The 19,788-nt window shown below is 36.5% G+C and overlaps 1 protein-coding gene across 1 annotated transcript in view; it reads right to left on the bottom strand.

Moving 5' to 3' along the window:
• LOC124428712 (headcase protein) overlaps nt 1–19,788 on the bottom strand; it is a 110,517-nt gene that overhangs the window by 79,026 nt on the left and 11,703 nt on the right. Inside the window, exon 2 of the mRNA XM_046973093.1 lies at nt 10,734–10,830. Within this exon, the coding sequence (XP_046829049.1) occupies nt 10,734–10,830 (97 nt within the window). The remainder of the gene's footprint in view (nt 1–10,733; nt 10,831–19,788) is intronic.

Raw genomic sequence — 19,788 nt, 5'->3', positions numbered from 1 at the left:
CTTTTCGAGTTCCTTCCTTCCCCCTCTCTGGTTTCGGTGTCTGCCAACTAGAAGGGAGTCTTGAAATGGTACAAGAACACGATCGTTTTTCTTCTTTAACGCTTGTAACATCTAAAAAAACACACACATACAAAATAAGTCCGAAAAAGAGCTAGAAATATTATCGACTTAATGGGTTCGAATATGCGGGAACAGAAAAATTTGGCAAATAATTCCAACAACTCTTCTCTGAGAGCATCTTTTGGTGTAGGAGGGAGCGCAGCAGACAGATCGATTTATCGTGCGCAAGAACCAAATCACCGCGCGTAACGCCTCGTATTCCAACTATTTCTCTATCAGGACTTTCCCTTGGGTTCCCTCCTGTGGGAGGAGACGGCGAAGGAAAAAGCCAGCGGTTCAGACAAAGAGGCCAGGACAAAAGGCAGAGAGATGGATGGAGAAGGAGGGAGGGGAGATAAGGGAAAGAGAGAGGGAGAGGGAAAGAGAGAGAGAGAGAGAGAGAGAGAGAGAGAGAGAGAGAGAGAGAGAACCATGAGAAGTTCCGGGGAAGAATGTCTCGTCGTAATACTCATCCCTACCCTTCTAGCTCTCCTTCTCATTCCTATAGCTATCCTACTTCTTCACATCCTCGATCCTTTCTGTAATAATTACTTGGAATACCGTTGGCAGAGGCGCAAAGCTGTGAATACCAGCGTGTAGGACTTATTGCATTCGTCTGCAAACGCGACCGAAATTAGTATATATTCTCTCTCTTTCTCTCTCCTTCTCCTTCTCCTTCTCCTTCTCCTTCTCCTCCTCCTCCTCCTCCTCCTCCTTCCATAAAGCTAAGGATATTCAAACAATGCTGAACGAAGCATCTGTGTTTCGGATTCGAAATCTCCGATTTATTTCGTTGAATATACAATAATGAACTCTACAATGAACCAACGAATCAATCAATAGAATGCGCGCTTATATACTCTTTCTTGGTTAAGTGAAAATGCACTTAAGTTTCCAATTGTATTCGCTATATACTATCAAAGGAAATGTTACCAATGATTTCAATGGCAAATCTAGCCACTTCACTTTTATCGATACTTTTAGTGTCTACAATCGTAGTCGTTGAATTTATTTAACGATAAAGAGACTTCATAAGTGTTTAACTCCGTACCAAAGAGATTTTCCCTTCTATAGTATCCATTTTGCGATGGCCCCGCCATATACGGAGGCGATATCGAGGAGCCAAAGTACCTCTTCTTTTCACGGTAAAATTCGAAAAAGATCATATACGATAGATCGATAGCAATTACCAGAAAATCATATCTCGTACATGCGCGTACAAGAGAGAGAAAGAGGAGGGGAGGCAGTGAAAGTATATATCGTTATGGTCATTGAAGTCAACCATTTCGCATTTCTATTTCCATTTTCTTGAACGTACATTAGCAAAGAAAAAGAAAGAAAAAAAAAGATCGTAAAAAGAACGAAAAAATAAAAGACAGTCCCCATAACATCAAAATGATTCAATATTTTTCCTTAATATTTTCCCTGCGTTTTAGGAAGAAAAAATTCTCTAAAAAAATCCCGTATATTTTGATTTTAAGAAACGTTAATAATTTTTATAGAATTTTTCTCTGAAACGATGTTACTTGAAATTCTTGAAAGGGTTTACGAAAAAAGAAAGAAAAAAAGGTGGACGATAAAGGAGGACGACCTTAAGACCTCTTTTCTTTTCGACGAGATTTCGACTAAGAACACCTCTTTCGAGAACCCTTATCAAGTAATTTGTTACTTCTTATCGAACTAACCTCGTGTAGTCGTTGGATGAACCTCGAGGTAACTTCTTCCTACTCGCTCGAGAAACTTCTTCAAAGGGCTTGCTCAAGATCAAGCGTGATAATCCTACCACCTCACCCATACTAATTCAAATTCCTCTATTTCTGAGAAGCATCGAATATATAAAGTTTCGTCTCGAAAGTTACCGATAGTTCGGAGGAAAATCTGCTTGTCGATATAATCAAAATGAGGAAATTAATAAGCAATTATGGAACTAATTTTCAAATAAAACGGACAAACTTAAATTACGGTAGGTTAATTAGGAACAAAAAATCTAACGTAAAAGGTGCGATTCCGTGTTCCTCATTAAGCTCGCAGCCAATGCGAAACGAAATCGAGCCTCTTTTCCATTTGCCAATTAAGAAATAGAGAGGGAAGAGAGGAAGGGAAAGAGAGAGGGGAGAGAGACAGAGAAGAGAGCTGGCCGCCCACATGGAACGATTCTTGTAATTTCCGCCATATCTCGGCGGTTTTCAAATTGATGAGTATATCAGGAGGATAAAGAGAGGAGGAAGAAGAAGAGGGAATGAGGGTATATAACGCACGATACGTTATCATTAATAATCCCGTTCGGCAAAGACGAGAGGTCGACGGTCGGCTTTTGCTTCCTCTTTCTACTGATTCTCATCCTATCTATTCGATAATGACGACGAATAAGTCGACGAAGATAAAGATGACTAAGACGAAACCGACGAAAATGATAAAAATAACGACGACGAAGAGAAATCGCGCATTCGTCGTAATTTGGTTATTTTTCTCAGTCAAATCTTGCCAATCTATGATCAACAATACACAATGCATTAAACTATATAACCCAATTTTTTCTTCCCAGTCTCTTTGCATCGAATTCGAATTTTTTTTCTTAAATGAACTCGAGAGGTGTTCTATCTTCTCTCAAAGAGAGAGAGAGAGAGAGAGAGAGAGAGAGAGAGAGAGAGAGAGAGAGAGAAAGAAAGAGAGAGAGAAATTCTATCTCGTCTCGTTCTTTCTCTTTAATTGACGATTCTTTCGACTGAAAATCGAAGATCCTGCTTGCTTATTGTCAATCCGATCTTTTTTCATTTCAAACGATAGGAAAATCATCAAATAAAAGTTAGAAATTGAACTATCGAAAAATATAAGTATATAAATATTATTGATCGTAAAGGTGTGAAGAAAAATTCGAAACATTTATAAGATCTTTTATGTTATTACAAAGCTTGTCATTTAACGTTCGAAAGAGTGAAGTCAAGACCAACGGAGAAAGAAAAACGGAACAGACGTGTTTCCGTGTTTCTACAAGATTTCCTCCTAACACAAAGGTTCCAGCAAACCCTCTTCCGATTCTTCTTTCACCCTTGGAAAAAAGGAAGCACGTTAGCCGTCGTACGTAACAAGTTCAGGGTCAAAAATAGTGCCGACGCGAGAGAGAAGGGCCGCACCGGAGAAAACACGGGGCTATTTGGCATCGATTCGCCGTGACGCGTTGGCTTGAGGTAGGTCTTGTTCCCAAGGGAACGACGACACGACTCTTATCCCAGTTCAGGAATGAATTTCAAGGACGTACCGAAAACCTACACGCTCGTCGTAGCTTTTCTATAATCTTTTCTTTTCTTTTCCTTTTTTTGTTTATCCCCCAATAAAAAGGTTAAACGTGTTGCTCGTCAAGTTCGCTCGGCTTGAACATAATTTTCGAGATAACTTAAAACGAACCTGTTCGTAGCTCTTTATTCTAAACGAAACACGTTTCTTTAATTTAGAAAATATGTCGTAATATAAAAAAATGTAGTTCCATCTCAACATCCGATGGTAATTGTTATGATAATTAGTAGTTTTCAAAATATGTGTATTTCTCCTCCATAAATTATCATAATTTATTATGTGGATATACACACAAGAATATCTTCATGTTAATAAAATCGAATTTATATTTCATTATAAAGACAGCAATTATCGAAATATACGAAGAAATACATAATTAAAGTGAATACGTAAAAGAAAGAGAAAAGGAAACAGCGTGAGAATTAGAGGCCTATTTGCGTTCGTAAGTGTGTCGTGTTGATAAAGAAAGTTGAAAAAGAAGTGTTGAATAATAAAAAGAACGGTTTCATAGATCGTAAGATTGTCGCGAAGCCGAGTAGCCCAGTTTCGGTTCGTTTTCGTTTTGTTAGAGAGATTCAAAGGACAAAAAGAAGGAAAAAAGTAAAGAAGGAAACTGAACTACCACGATGGCAAAAGAGGGTAGTAGTGGACTACTGGTAATGATGATGGTGGTTGTGAACTGTTAAGGGGTAGTCGAACGAAAAGTCGACGCAATTATTTCACGCTCGAGAACGTCCTCTTCTCTTTTGCTTTCTTTTTCTCTCTTTCCTTTCTCTCTTACTAGTAGCTCAACGCGTTGAATTGCTCGGCTTGCGCAACAGGAAGCACGAACGTTTAAGCTAATGACTTTTAATGCAAAGCTCCATTGTAGCGCACGCCTTCGTTGGACCCTGTGACACAAGGTGCTTAGGGTAGAGAAAATGTACCCATCGGGAGATGTGAAAGGCACTAGAGGAGAATTCGTGAAGAAAGGGAAGAGAAGGGAGTGACACCCTTTGCCGATGAATACGTTTGGAAAGCTAATTAACGGTCGCTACGAGAAAAACATAATCTTCGAGTCGTACGAGTGTTCTCTTAACGAGTATTGCTAATAAGTATCGAACGATAACTTCGTTCAACCATATTGTCGTATTTCGAAATATTGTTGAAAATAAAGATTTTATATATACAATATTAATATAAATAAATTAATTTCATATAGATTCCAAAACTATCAATATTTACAATTTTTTTTAAACCATTTTGAAAACAAAAATTAATTTAAGACTTCTTATAAAGGGATTATTAATTTTCTTAAACAAAGAAAATTCTTCCAATTGTTTCATGTTTAATGGAAATGTCTAATATCTCTAACCGATCGAATCAAAGTCCGACAGAAGTCAAATGTACTACACATACAAATGTCTGGATTAAAGACATAAATTCTACCCAGGCTAATTTAACATGGCACAACGAAATTAGCAAGTATTATTCTCTCGAAGCTCTCGAGTTGTCCTATGTGCTTTCTAGCAACCATGCGAGCGAGAAATCTGACTACCCAAACTTCTGTCCATCCTTTTGCGCGACCTCTGAATTTAATCAACGCTAGCAGGATAGAAAATGAGAGAGAGAGAGAGAGAGAGAGACCGAGTACGCTTCAAAATTATATTACTTTAAAACTATCTAAGAAATATTACGGGTACTCGACTCGTCTAGAAAATACAGCGGTTTCTCGTTCGCAACAATCTCTCGTGTCAAGGAATCGTCCCGATTTCCTTGTGCCAGACTGCCGCGTAAACAAGCTCGTAGAAGCTTGAAATATTCTCTGGTTGCTATGTACTCGAAGGATTAACTCTCGGTTTAACATTTCAACTTATTTCGAGAAAAACAAGATTGTAAGAAATAATAAAAAGAATAATCGGTAAGCATAAAAGAATTCTTTTCGTGATTATTCGGTTGGAAGAAAAAAAAAAAAGAAAACATAAGGTAAAAGAGAATAAATGTAAATAAAATGTAATAAAAATAAAAAGAAGAAAAAAAAATTTCTCACGTTAGGAGGATAATTCCTTCGATTGTCTTTACGAAAGGTCAAAGACACGAATTCAATATCGGAAGATTCGTACGCGACACGACACGATAAATTCCTGCCTGGCGTTTTCCTATTAGTCTCCAAATGGTTGAACGTGCCCTCGTATATTAGCGTCGACTCATTGAGAATCAATGTCCATCGAGCGGCTAGGTAAAGCGAGGGTGAAGAAGAAAAAAAGAAAGTTAAAGAGAGAGAAGACTCTCCAGTCTCTCTTCTTCGAAGAGAAGAGGCAGTTGAATTACGACAAAAGCTTTTCGACGTCGTCCTTACGAAAGCTCCTTTTAATTAATCTCGGCCCTTCCCCTCGAGAACACAAGTACTATCATCCTTGACTCTCTCTCTCTCTCTCTCTCTCTCTCTCTCTCTCTCTCTCTCTCCTCTTCTTCTTCTTTTTCCTCTGTTGTGTTTCAACATCATCGCCTTACTAGTTTTACTCTTATTCTTATTCTCATTCTAATTCTTATTTTTATTCTTGTTTTTTTTTTCTTCGTAGTAATACGAAGAAAAAATATTTAAGAATGTACTATTTTTATTTATTATTATTGATTCAACCCATTTATTATTATTAAAGATAACACGCAAAAAGACTATAAAATGAGAAACTTTCAAGTGAAGGATCATCTCCTTATCGAATCACACCAAAAGATAATGCGGGTAATTCATTGATCGAAGAAAAACGATAAGTAGTTGGTAGTTTTTGATAGTTATCTTCGTTGTTACACCATCGAGGAGAAAAATTAACTCAATAAGATAATAACAGGCGTAGAGGGATTTTTTTCCATATCGTACATCTTCATGAGATATTCCACGAGATTTCGTTACTTCTCTAAAAGTAGACTCAATTTAACGAAATGTTTAGAAAAATTGATCTTCCTCTTTCTTTTCGTGTTTTACGCGACACGAAAATTTTATATTTCCAAAAAAAGAAAAAAAAAGAAAAGAAAAGAAAAAATAAAGTTGATGAGAATCGTAAATAAATCGTTAATATCGAAGAATCAATTTCCAACAAATCGTTAACGAGCTACGAGATAGAGAGAACGTAACTTTCGGGTTGTATATACTCACGAAACGAGCTGCTGTAATCGTTGGAAGCGCCGTGAGACCGGTAACGAGCCACTCCTAGATTCGATATATCTCTATAAGATGTGCCACGTGTGAAGTTATCGCCTCGTGGCACGCCACCTTTCCATTTCCGTTTTCGCTGCTTCTCGTCTCCTATCTATCGATTTATTGTTTCGTCTCGAGAGTAGGTGTCGAATTCGTTCGATGACATCTAAATCGTTAAACATTTCTTTCTTTTATTTTATGCTAAATGTATCACGAAACTATATAAATAAAATATGACAAAAGAGAGAAAAAAAGGAAAAAAAACGAAAAAAAAAATAACAAAAACGGATACATATAATAAAGAGAGAAAGAGAGAGAGAGAGAAAGAGAGAAAGAGAGAGAGAGAGAGAGAGAAAGAGAGAGAGAGAGAGAGAGAGAGAGAGAGAGAGAGAAGAGAATGTGCGCTGATTTCCAATTCACGCCAGCAATCTCGGCTTTTAAAAGCAACGCAACTAAACGCGAGGGGTTTGGTGCCTGCATATCGGTATTCACCGAGCAAAAGGCAAACCTTGCATTTTGCAATTCGCGAAGAGGGGTGCTCTACTACCCTTACTCGAAGCAAGAGAGGGTTATAGACACGTACACCACTAGCCCCGCCGAGTTTCGTTGTTCCCTGCCAACGTTGCCACGGCAAAGGAATATATTTGAGGGTCTGTCCTCCTCCTCCTACATTACGCATACGATCATTCTCTCTCTCTCTCTCTCTCGCGCGCGCGCGCCCCTCTCGTCACGTCATTAGGGTTGCGAGTTTGAAACGAAAAGCGACGCAATTGGAAACCGGAATATCCTGGCCAGCTCGTTCGATCGAAAACATTACTCTTCTTTTGCAAAGGGACCAGTAATCCTCGAGAACTACTACCAATGTTGCTGAATTTTCAAATCATCCTAATAATGCCAGTTAAATTGATCTCACGTATCATGCGACTCCTAGATGCAATTTTTTCTATGGAAAGTCAAGATAATTAACACATTGAATGACGCGCTAATATTACATGAGTACAACAGCGCCAACGTGAATCTGCTATTATTCGATACATATTATTTTTAAATATTATCTATTATAGATAAATTGAGGCTTATAATCAAGTTTAATGAATTTATCTTACTGGAGGTCTTCACACCATCGTAATAACAACGATAGTTTTGTTAAAGTTTATAAATATTGACATTTACTCTAATGTTTTTCTAGTAATTTTGATGTCGCCGGTCACTGGAGACACCCCCCTCCTCCATTGTGCTACAGGCAAATTCAATGCCGTCACTAATGACTCCCTATGGCATTCAACGTGTTAATGGTTAATTTACTTTAAATTCATTTGTCTATAAAGTGTAAAAAGTAATTGTTCCGTATGTTACTCTTTAGAAAGAATTAAAACAAACAAAAGTTTATTCATTTATTCTCTATGTTTTGGATTTACATTATTTTCTTAAATTTTGTATAATCCTTTGTGAGATAAGTTTTAGAAATGATTACCCAGATGCAAACCAGACCAGATATAAATTAATAAATTAATAAATTAACAATAGTACTAAAACTTTGATATAAAATGTTAACCGTGGATGTATTATGTACGCTCGTGCTACGAGGCAAGCTGACTAAAATACGACACGTAAATATACGTTCGTATTTGCTCAAAGGGTTAAAGAATATTTCTTTCCTCTCGCCCGTGGTATCGTGAGAGTACCCTTTATTTTCATTCGTTCGCGGTACAAAGAACTGGCGGCTTTTCCCGCGTCAGAAGGGTACACAGGATTGGTCGAAAAGAACAAGGACTCGCAACGGTGGTTGTTCGGTCTTACAAACTGTACGATATTCTCGTTTATACACTGTAAGGGTCGTCTCTCTCCCCCCTCTCTCTCTAGCTTTCCTTTTTCTCTTTGTCTTTCTCCTCTTCGTTTTTCGTCGTTCTTTTCGCATTCGAAGTTCTCACTGAACTACCTAGTGCGGTCTTGTGTTAGAAAAGCTACCATATCTGAAGCTCTTTTTGAAAAGAAAGTTTACGAATTTACGATCATTCTTTGACGCGAAGTGTAATAAGAAAAAATCCTTCGATCTTTTCTTTCACTTTTTATCTTTCTTACAACGTTCATCGATAATATCGTACACGTGTTTTTTTTATTTTTTTGTAAAACAAGCATATCAAGCGAAAAAATAAAAAGGAAATAAAAGATAGATAAATAGAGAAAGGGAAGGAGGGAGGAGAAATGAATTTAACAGTTTAGTATTATCTCAACGAGCTGACGGCAATTTAACTATCGAAGTACACACATCGAAGCCATCTCGAAACTAAATTAACCCTTTCGGCATAACACACTCTCTTTTTTTACACGCCAGAGAACAGTAGTGTCAAGTCCTTTCGATTAAAATATAATAGGGTAGAGAGAGAGAGGGAGAGAGAGAGAGAGGGAGAGAGAGAGAGAGAGAGAGAGAGAACAAGGTCGATTATGGTTGCTCGTTCGGAAAGCCGCAGGCACTTAGCCGAGTTCTTAGGGGAGCCGACTATTTTACTAGTCATCCTTCACTTTGCACTCGCTAACACACGCATATATACATCCATACATAAATACACATACACCTACCATACATATATATATATATACACACAGCCCCCCCCCCTAAAATAAAGAACCCATGTCAAGGTTAAGGTCAAGGTCGACCGACGTCCTACAATCTCATCTCCTCTCGTTTCATTTCTTTCTCATCTTAATCTCAATAGCTAAGGCTAAATATGAAAAACTTTTCCACATAATTAGAAAATTATTCTCCAACTTTCCCATACATTTCTGTTTGTACAATTTAAACGAATAGAATGCAGAAACGGCAGAATGAAGAGTATACCAATTCGTTTTTCGTTTATCGATTATGTCCAAAACGTAATACGTACGTTGTCATATTACACAGCCAGATTCGAACCCTTTTTCGGGTCCTCCATCCAACGCACGAATAATTCGATGACTTTTCTTGTGTGTGTGTAATGTGCGCCATAGAAAAAGTATTTGTTTCTCCCCTCTTCTCGTGCTTGCTTTCTCATCCTTTTTCGCAGATATTTATATTCACGTATGTACTATAATAAGTATATACTATAATAAAAATATACTATAATAAAAATATACTATAATAAGAATATACTATAATAAGAATATACTATAATAAGAATATACTATAATAATATACTATAATAAGAATATACTATAATAAGTATGTACTATATTAATTATTACTTACGCAATTTTATTCGCACGAATAGATATAGACATAAAATAACGTTAATAATCTTGATTTCTTTTTTGCGAATCGATCGATCCTATCGATAAAGAGTCATACAACTTGATGAGAATATATGTAAAACAAAACGGAATGTAATAAAAAAAATTATACAACCCTCCAGGAAGTGACGGCGCGTGCGTAGGAGCAAAACGCGTACGTGCAGAAAATGCGAGAGTAAGTGCACGGTAAAGCCAACAAGGGGTTTGGTATTGATTTTCCCTCGTATTTGGGGTAGGACGACAGTGTTACGACGCAACGCGCGAAAGGATTCGCTCGGAAGGGCGTGAGCGTGCGCGCACGGATAGTACCGCTTTGCTTGTTTGCGAAAAAGAAAAAAAAATGATCGGGTTCGCGTGAGATTAATCAACGATGATAAAAAGGGAACCCTCATACGGGTTGGTACTCGCATGATATACTTTGATTCGACGTTGGAAATTAGAAAAGCTAAACTGAAAACTCGCCCTTTCTTTTAATTCGTTAATTATGTTTATGCGATCTCGATCGTTCATAGAAACTGTAGCCTTTATTATAAATAAAAAATCAGAGAAATGAAACGAATAAAAATGTTAATACGAAAAAAATGTTTAAATCATAATTTCTACATTCTTTCGATGATTATTATCACGTTATTAAATATCGGTGATTGACACTTCATCTTCAAAAGCTTTATTTTAAAAATTTGTAAGATTTCTTTTGTTATCTTAAAAATCTTTAAAAGTATTTTCCCTAATAAGTATAATATAAAAGTCTAAAGTAAAAAATTTATCTATAAAAGGTTATGAAAGATATTAAACGAACACATAGATTTTTCTATTAAATTAATTCGACGTTCAATGTATTAATTCTAATGAAAAAGGAATGAGAGTAAACTTTATTTAATTTCTTCAAATTTCTTACCTTAATATGATAGGAGTTCAGTTTGGTGCGGGGCAAGCTGTTAAATGCGCTGAAGTCCAAGCGACGGGAGAAGATACCATTGGCTCCGCAGCTTTGTCTGAAAATAAAAATTCAGGGTTATTACAATCTTGATCGTAGTACAAAGTCAAGTCAACAAATATATATTTCTATCAATGACCTTAACACTATCCACGTCTATCATTTGAAATTTTTCTACGTCATTTCATTCGCAATAGATGGTCTCTAAAAAAGGTTTGATAAAATTCTTTTAACGAAAAGTGAGAGAAAGTGAGAGAAAATGAGAGTCAGAATGTGTGTGTGTGTGTGTGTGTGCGCATGGAAGAGAGAGAGAGAGAGAGAGAGAGAGAGAGAGAGAGAGAGAGAGAGAGAGAGAGGAACTAAACATTCCATTTGAAAGGCTTTTACGGGAAAAGCCGGTGGGGGAGGATCCAGTGAATTTCTCGTGATTCATAATAATTCCGCACCCTCCTTTCTATCCCTTGATAACCCTCGAAAAGGAAGCGGCAGAAGGAATGCGCGATAAAACTCGTACACATATGTTTGTACGTGTAGATGTGTATATATATATATATATATATATATATATATATACACACATATATCTTATGTGTACATATATATCTTTACGTACACACAAATTTATACGTATATGGACAAGGTGAGCTAGCTTAGAGCTTTTCAAACTGTACACGCGTACGTTAGATTCCCGTACGATCTTGTAAAAAAGAAAAAAAGAAAGAAAGAAAAAAATCTAAAAATATCGACTCGGAACGATAAAAAACGTGCGCATTCCTTCTCGAAGTAGAAGTGCGAATTATAAGGAGCGATGATGTAAGAATGTTTATTCGAAAGAGAGCTTTTGGGATCTAGGAGAACGTATTTATGTAGAAATATCATTCAACGTCACTGTCGGATAAATAAAATGAAGATATATTAAAAGCATCTTAATATCTAAGTACTTTATTTAGAAAACCTACTAGAGCCGAAAGAAATGCAAACGAATAATCAAATCGAAGAACTCAAAACTCAAGTAACTAATAATAATAAATGACTTAAAGAGTTGTGTTTCGTAAAAGTCGATAAACGATTAAAAGAAAATGTCGAAAGGAAAACAGAAAAGTGACAACAATCGTAAAGTTTGAACCGTTAGTTGAACGATGCAAGTTACGTCATCAAAAAGAGAGACTATAAGCAAGCAAGCAAACAAATGCAAGCAGACGAAGACAAGTGTGACAGAGAGCTACGATCTGGAGAGGGGGAGAGAGAGAGAGAGAGAGAGAGAGAGAGAGAGAAAGAGAAAAAAAGACAGAGAAAGACAGACAGACAGAGAGAGAGAGAGAGAGAGAGAGAGAGAGAGAGAGAGAGAGAGAGAGAGAGAACGAAACAACTCGACCTTAACCTTGGCCTCCACTCGAATGAAATCGTCCTATCGTTACCCGTATCGGTTATTTTTGGCAATGTCAAGCAAGGGTCACGAAAATATTACGCATTTTTCCCTTCTGTCCTCACCACACCACCAATGTAGCCGTACTATCGGAGGAAAACAAACTGGAAAATACACGAGGCTTGTTATGCGAACGACTGCAATCGAAATGCTTATTCTTTTTTTTTTTTCTTTTATTGACATTTTTATATAATTCCAATTTCCCATTACTTTAACCTCTCAACATTTCATTTCGATTTCATTACAGTATAAATTATTAATGAAAGTATATTTACATATGAACGTCCGTTATCGATGGATATGATAAAAAATATCTGTCTAATTTAAGTCAATTCGAAGAATTCTATTATATTAGAATTCAACAAGTAGAAAGACGTTTAGCTAATCATGATTTAATCATGCAAAGATAACATGAAAAATCGCGTAAGTTATCGAAATTTAATGAGCCTTTCGAGGAACTTATTTAAGAAATAAGTTTCGAGGAAATTATATTTCTTCTTTTTCGTTTTCCCTACGTCTCTTTCTCTCATTCTAAACGGTGCAATTTTTGCGTTAATCAGGCGAATAACTTGATAAAAACGAAAACGTACTTAACGAGAATGACTCAGGTTTTATTTATTTTTTTATTGATAGCTAACGACATTATTATCCGAATATGATTCATTTTAAACAAATAGACACGGTCTTACAATATAAATTCATTCGACAAAATATTATCAAGGGTTTAACGATCAACGAGTTGAATTATTTTCAAATTTGACTATCTCGAAGAGAAAAGTGAATAATAGTAACTGGCAAAGGTGCAGAAACAAATACGGGCAACGGATTACGTTGCGACTAATTAACGAATCGTAGCACGTGCTAACAGAGGAGGATAATGAGTGCTTAAAAATAACTTTTGAAAGTTACCGCACACACATTCACGAGAATGTACGTTTCCTGTGAGAGAATTCCTTTGGAGAATCGAATCGTAAAAGTTATCTGCATATATATAGCAATAATAATATATGTACTTGTTTTGGAATACAAATTTCACATAAAAAGTAAGAACATGCACGATATATTATCTAAATTGAATACGATTGGGCGACGATGATAAAAAGAAAAAAAAATTGAAATATTGTCATTTTTAAAAAAGAGTCAAGGTCAAAAAGATAGTTTTTTATCATAAAAAAAAAAAAACAAAGTGAACTTATGAATCACACGCGTGGCATCTCATCGTCTTGCAAATCTCCTGGGTTTTGCAGTTTTTAATCTCAACGTTCGCGCGTGGTTGCATCACTACGTTGACTGACTAGTTGTTTTAGAATGACTAATACTCAACGACGTTACGCAATACTGTCACGAGAGAGATGGATACGAATCGATACTTTCGTTAATCACAGCATTGGTCGATCGTAAGTGGGGATATATATCGCATGTTTACTTCCATGAAAATAACTCGGAACAAGTTTGTTTCGTCGATAAGCAAAAATGTTTTTAACCGAGGACTTAAAAATATTCTGCAAATCAATGAACTTATATCCAAGTTTATCCTATCATTACATACAGAATACGACAATGTATAACGATAATATGGTCTGTTAAATTAAACAAGATGTAAATCGCAAACAAATTTCAACAGATTTGCTGAGCGAAGATCGTCATGCTTCGCGGTCCAATTAACGTCAGTTCTATTATCAACGATAAGTACACGTGTGTGCAGCAACACTGTTATCACAAAGTAAACAGTGGCTAAGGGATATATATACGAAATAATCGCAAGATTACAACTCAAGCTGTATTCAACTCGACTCTGCTAGGCGGGAGAGCATTTTTATCTGACCTTGTCGTGACTTTTAACGCTCGAAGAAAATCACGTCTTTTCTTCCTTCCCTTTCTATTTCAGTCGTCGTAGTTTGCCTTCGCACAAGGACAAGAACTTCGAAGAACTTCGATCGGTTAGAGCACACGTGCGATATGAATCGTAAAGTCGATCCAGTCACATACTACAAACTCTATATAGTGAATCGAACAATGGCAAATGAATGAATTTAATTATTATGACGCATGAGCAAATCAAATTTATATATATATGTATGCATATGCGTATTAATAATAATATTAAAAAATGAAAAACAGCATAAAAAGTTAAAATAAATCATAATAAGTCAAAATATTCTCTGCATAGCTGATCATAATACTTGGGAGGAAAAACAGTCTGCATTTACCGAACAACATTGTCGACTATCTTACACGCGTGTATCCTTGCACGAATACTCGCGCGAAATCGATGCGCTGTCCGCTCGTGACACGCCCAAAGCATCGAGGAGAATGAGAGTCAGAGATCGGTGGGTAGCGCACGCGTGGCTCTCTCGCGTCTCTCTCTCTCGCGCGCGCGTTCTCTCTCTCTCTCTCTTTCTCTCTTTCGCACGCTCGGTCACTCTATGCGTGTAGGTGCTATTGGGATTGTCATTGAGACCTGAAACGGAAGGGCATCGAGTCACGAGCTTTATCGACTAACTGCGCAAAAATGCCTCGAGCGAAAACATCGCTAATACACCGGCCACTCGACCAACCAACCGACCGACTATCGAACAAATGCTGGGAACGTATATTTTGATCACATTAGCTTCCTCTCTCTTTATTCCCGTTTGAACATCAACTACCTTTGGAATATCACACTTTGTCGCCACACCCACATCTTTCTTCGTTTCTTTGCATCTCTCTGTCTCTCCTCCCCCCTCACTCTTCCTCATCTCTATTAGACACCAAGAGACACTTATAAAAAGAACGACGGGTATGCAGGGGGTAAACAAGACATTTGTTATCTATAAATACGCAAGGAGCTTATATATGTACAGGTGCCTGCCGTCACTGTAGCATTTGTTTGAGCGATCTTTATAAGAGAAATGAGAGAAGAGAACGGGAGAGAGAATGACACTTTGATCTTGGTAATCCGATCATCTTTTTACCCGGTACACTTGCACTTGCGATCGCGATATACTTTGGAAAGAATATATTATTCTCATCTTTCAACGAAGAATTTCATTGATTGGTCTGACCTTTTCTTATAGATATTTTTACATAATAAGACACGAGACAGTTAATGTGATAATTAATCGAGATCAGGAAATTGGAGAGGCTTGTTACGAACCGAAATTACAGAGAACGATTATAGTGTAACTTAACAGTACTGCGAACAAGATTAGAAGGCTAGACAGGGTATAGTATACGGCAGACAGGACGGCAGACTGCAAAGCAAAGGGTTAAGTAAGTGATGCACCCCATTCAACTCACTGTTTCTTTCTCTTTTTCTTTTTCTTTTTTTCCGTCTATTGCTCTATCTATCTCTATTTCACATTACGGTGATAACGATTATCTACATTAGAAGACCGTCCAAGGCAGTTACGACGAAAAACAAAGACGTGTAGGAGATCTCTTATACATAATGCTACTGGTAAAGTCGATTATGGTGAATCGTTGAAGCAATTCACGGAATCACGACTTGCTAACTAATGTGTCCGATGATATAACGAATTACGAGAGAGTATCCGCAACATCAACAAGTAGTAATAGCTCGAACGAACTCTTCCATTATCTTATTAAGTCCACTAAAGAAAGAGAAAAAGAAAGAGAGAAAGAGAGACAGAGAGAGAGAGAGAGAGAGAGAGAGAGAGAGAGAGAGAAAATATCGATATTTTCTCAACTCGGGAAACTTTCTCACGTCAGTTTTATATACGATGCACACCAAGTGTAAAATGCGACATAGACGGACATGTAATCGGACGATCTCGTTTAACGGGAGATGAAAAATTCCCGTAAATAATATCTACGTGTCTCTGATAGCTAAGGATACGCTGTCAACATATACGTTCCACGAAATGACACGCGTGAGATTTTATTTTCAATATGAAAAAAGTAAATTAAATTGTGTACAAGCGAGTGCTGTTCTTAGATATCCTTTCTCCTTTCTCCTTTCTCCTTCGTTCGGTTTTCCTTCCGTTCTCAGATTTCGTAAGTAATCACATAGTGCGGTTCTGTAATTATTTTCGAAATCGAATGGATAACAATCGTTTCTTGAGTTTATTGGTCATCAATAATCGATAAGAACGAGAGTAGTATCTTGAAGGATTGAAAGTTTTTTGATATTGATCCATTGTTTCGTGACTGTTCTTTTAATGAGCACTTACCCTTTTCAAACGTAGATCCGTACATTCCATTTACTTTCGTCTTCAATTTCTAGTCGAATTTATTTTACGATTCTATATAAACGTACATCAAAAGGACAGCGAACGTATTAAAGAAAAAGAAGGATTGACCCTCGAAAGATGGTTCCGTCTTTGACGTCTCACCATGTCCTTGAACGATGCGGATGGGATTCCTCGATTCGCTTCACGAATTACTAGAGACGTGAAGATCCTTCCAAGGAATCTATGAAGGAACGTTAGCAGCTGCCACATGCGATTGCGTGCGATAAAGTGAAGAAAATGAGATGGATAAGGAGAGGGGGAAGAGAGAGAGAGAAAGAAAGAGAAAGAATTATTTGACTTTGAAATGTCGAGCTATCTCGAGCTATGCAGAAACGTACAAGTATCTTCGTGGATCAGCTCTAATAAACTTAAAAATGATAATGAATGAAGAATGTGATGTGTTTTTGGTCACAAATTATTAAAACATTAATTGTTACAATGATGTTTGAAATATGAATATAAATTAAAATGAACTGATAGAAAGCAAAAAGATTTGTAAAGGGTTGTAAAAAAAAAAAAAAAGGAAAGAAAGATTTGCTTTTCTATATTTCGAAATGACGCAGAATAAGAGCCGTTTCTACCAAGAAGAATCTGGGGACCGGTTCTTACGGCAGGTTTTACCTCTACTATTAATAAACGTTATAAGTACATACAACAGACAATGAACGAGGAAAGAAGATAAAAATTTGGTGTATGTCACGCTATTCGTTCATTCGTTTGCACATCTCTACGTGTATCGCATTGCAAGGTAAAAATTTATTCGCATTATGGCCTTAGTTCTCACGTGCATTTATGCACCGATTTTAATTGTATGTTAATAAAGACCATTCCTACTGCAAGAAACGACAACTCGATTCGTTAATTAAACCAGAAATGTTATTAAAAAGAAACATGAGTCCCCTCTCTCCCATCACATCTTTATTTCGATGCTAAACTCGATAACGATTTTTCGTCTATTTCATGAAATAAATCTGCTATAATAGGTGTATAGGTGTATCTACGAGAAAAAAGAAAAAGGATCAACATTTTCCCGCACGATATAAACACTCGGAAAGGAAAGTACTGTATTCTATGAAAACAGATAATAAACAATCTCGCTATATTATCTCGATATTTCAGACACGATCATGAGGCCCCGAGTGATTCGTTCATGATTAATTAACCCTTTGAATCGTTCCAACGCAAATTGAGTCACGTTGAAACGTCTGCAAACAGGAGCAATCTCACTTCTTTCCTTTGGCAAGAAAAAAAAAAAGAAAAGAAAAGAAAAAGAAAAAAAATACAAATATTTTCTAAAATAAAATTTACTCATCTCCTTATTTTCTAATATCAAACTTTCTATTCTCTTCCAGTTTGTTTTAACGCAATATGTATTCCACCCTTGACCTCGATCAAAATTCGATTGAAAAAAGTATAAAATTTATCTGAAAGTTTTCCTGCAACTAATATTAAGGAGGTGACTGTTCACCATGACACGTGTATGTGTTTTACCTTGACGCGTATCTTTCTTTCATTATCGCGACTTTCCCCTACTTCTTTTCGTATAAATCTAACAATCGTGCGACAAGGCAATATGTGTATCGTATCAAAAGATTTCGAGTTTATACATTAATCTTTCACCAAACATAGATTTCAAACGATAAATTTCTTTCTATACGAGTATTTCCAATGAAAATACAAATTCCTTATAGCAAAAGCTTTTAATTGCTACGTCCGCAACGATGAAATTATACTGACCGAGTAAACAACAAATGTATGTTCGAAAGATAAAATTCTTATCACTTAATTCTCTCATGCTATTTCTTATAACAAAAAAAAAAAAAAAAAAAACAATAAAAAAGGTATCTTATTCGTCAAAATATCGTTTACGGTATCGTATATAGCGATTATAAAACGATAGAGAAAATTTATAAAGAAAAGAATCTGAGAATAATAAACAAAATTATTGCTGAAGAATGACTCGTTATTGTTCTTTAATTACAAATGTTACACAAAATAGAAAGCAGAAGAGCAAAGTAACATACTCGAGCTCGATGTAATAACAATCGTCCTTTCTGTGTTTGAAACATAGAGAGAGAGAAAGAGAGAGAGAGAGAGAGAGAGAGAGAGAGAGAGAGAGAGAGAGAGAGAGAGAGAGAGAGAGAGAGAGAGAGAGAGAGAGAAAGCGTAAAAAGAGCAAACTAGCACCTCGGGAGAGATAAATACGAGGTTAACAAAGCAATTACCAGTAAACCATCCTTAGACTTGTAATAATTCATACGAATTCGCACGGGCCATATGAATAGGCACTTGTTCGCGTGGCTTCGAAAAGCCGAAAAGAAAAAGGAATCAGTTTTTCTGCTTTTACATAAAATTTCACTTTTAATTTTGCCAAGGTAAGAGATATCAATAAATCAGGAAATAAAAATAAATAAGAAATATAGTAAACATGTGTGAACAAAATAGCAAAAGTAGTTGAGAATTGATAATGAAAAAGAATGAGAGGGAGAGACAGGGATAGAGAAAGAGAGAGAGAAAGAGAGAGAGAGAGGAAGGGAGGGAGGGAGGGAGAGAAAGAGAGAAAAAGAAAGATAACGGATAGAGATCGCGTAAATAAGGATTCACGTTTCTCCTCGGTCTTTAAGTCGGCGATTTAGACGATGACTACATATCAGCAGCATATACCGAGCTACGTTTCTGCTCGTTTTGCGAGTACTGCAAATTAGACGGCTGCTTTATATATGAGATAAAAATGTGAATGATATAAGAGAAAGATGACGATTATAATGTCTGTTTTTCTAACAGCTAATTATACAAGGAAGAAATAGAAATTTATTAAGTATCTCTCTAACATTTCCTACAAGAAGCTCGTGTACATATACATATGAAAAAACTCATGCGCATGAATTCTGATACTTTTACATGAACACTAGCGTAATAAAGATAACGTTTATCCTTGAAATCAAAATTGACCGCGAATATTTAGCAGAATTTTTGAAACGTCCATTTGATATAATAACTCTGCCCGGACAGCTGTCTTCTCATTTCACCGAGAACGACGTAACGAAAATTACGTTGCATGATTAGAATCGAGAGAAAGACGCGATTAACGATCAACTATAAATATTTTCTTGTCACGATCCGATCAATAACGGAAGGACTGTCTGCACAAATGGCATGAGTACCTTTTTGGAAATGTGTTTTGCAAAAGGCGAGACGTAATTTCCTTTAATTACGGTCATTCGATGGGTGCTTTGAAAACGTGACCTCTTTGTACGAACACCCCGCGCGTTCTCTCTCTCTCTCTCTCTCTATCTATCTATCTATCTCTCTAAAATAGGTACTGCACGTCGCATGGGTTTAAATGTAACTAGACTTG

The sequence above is a fragment of the Vespa crabro genome, chromosome 1 (genome assembly GCF_910589235.1).
Source record: "Vespa crabro chromosome 1, iyVesCrab1.2, whole genome shotgun sequence".
In the NCBI taxonomy this organism is placed as follows: Eukaryota; Metazoa; Arthropoda; class Insecta; order Hymenoptera; family Vespidae; genus Vespa; species Vespa crabro.
Note: the sequence above shows the minus strand (reverse complement) of the source record. Positions and strands in the feature narration are given on the sequence as shown.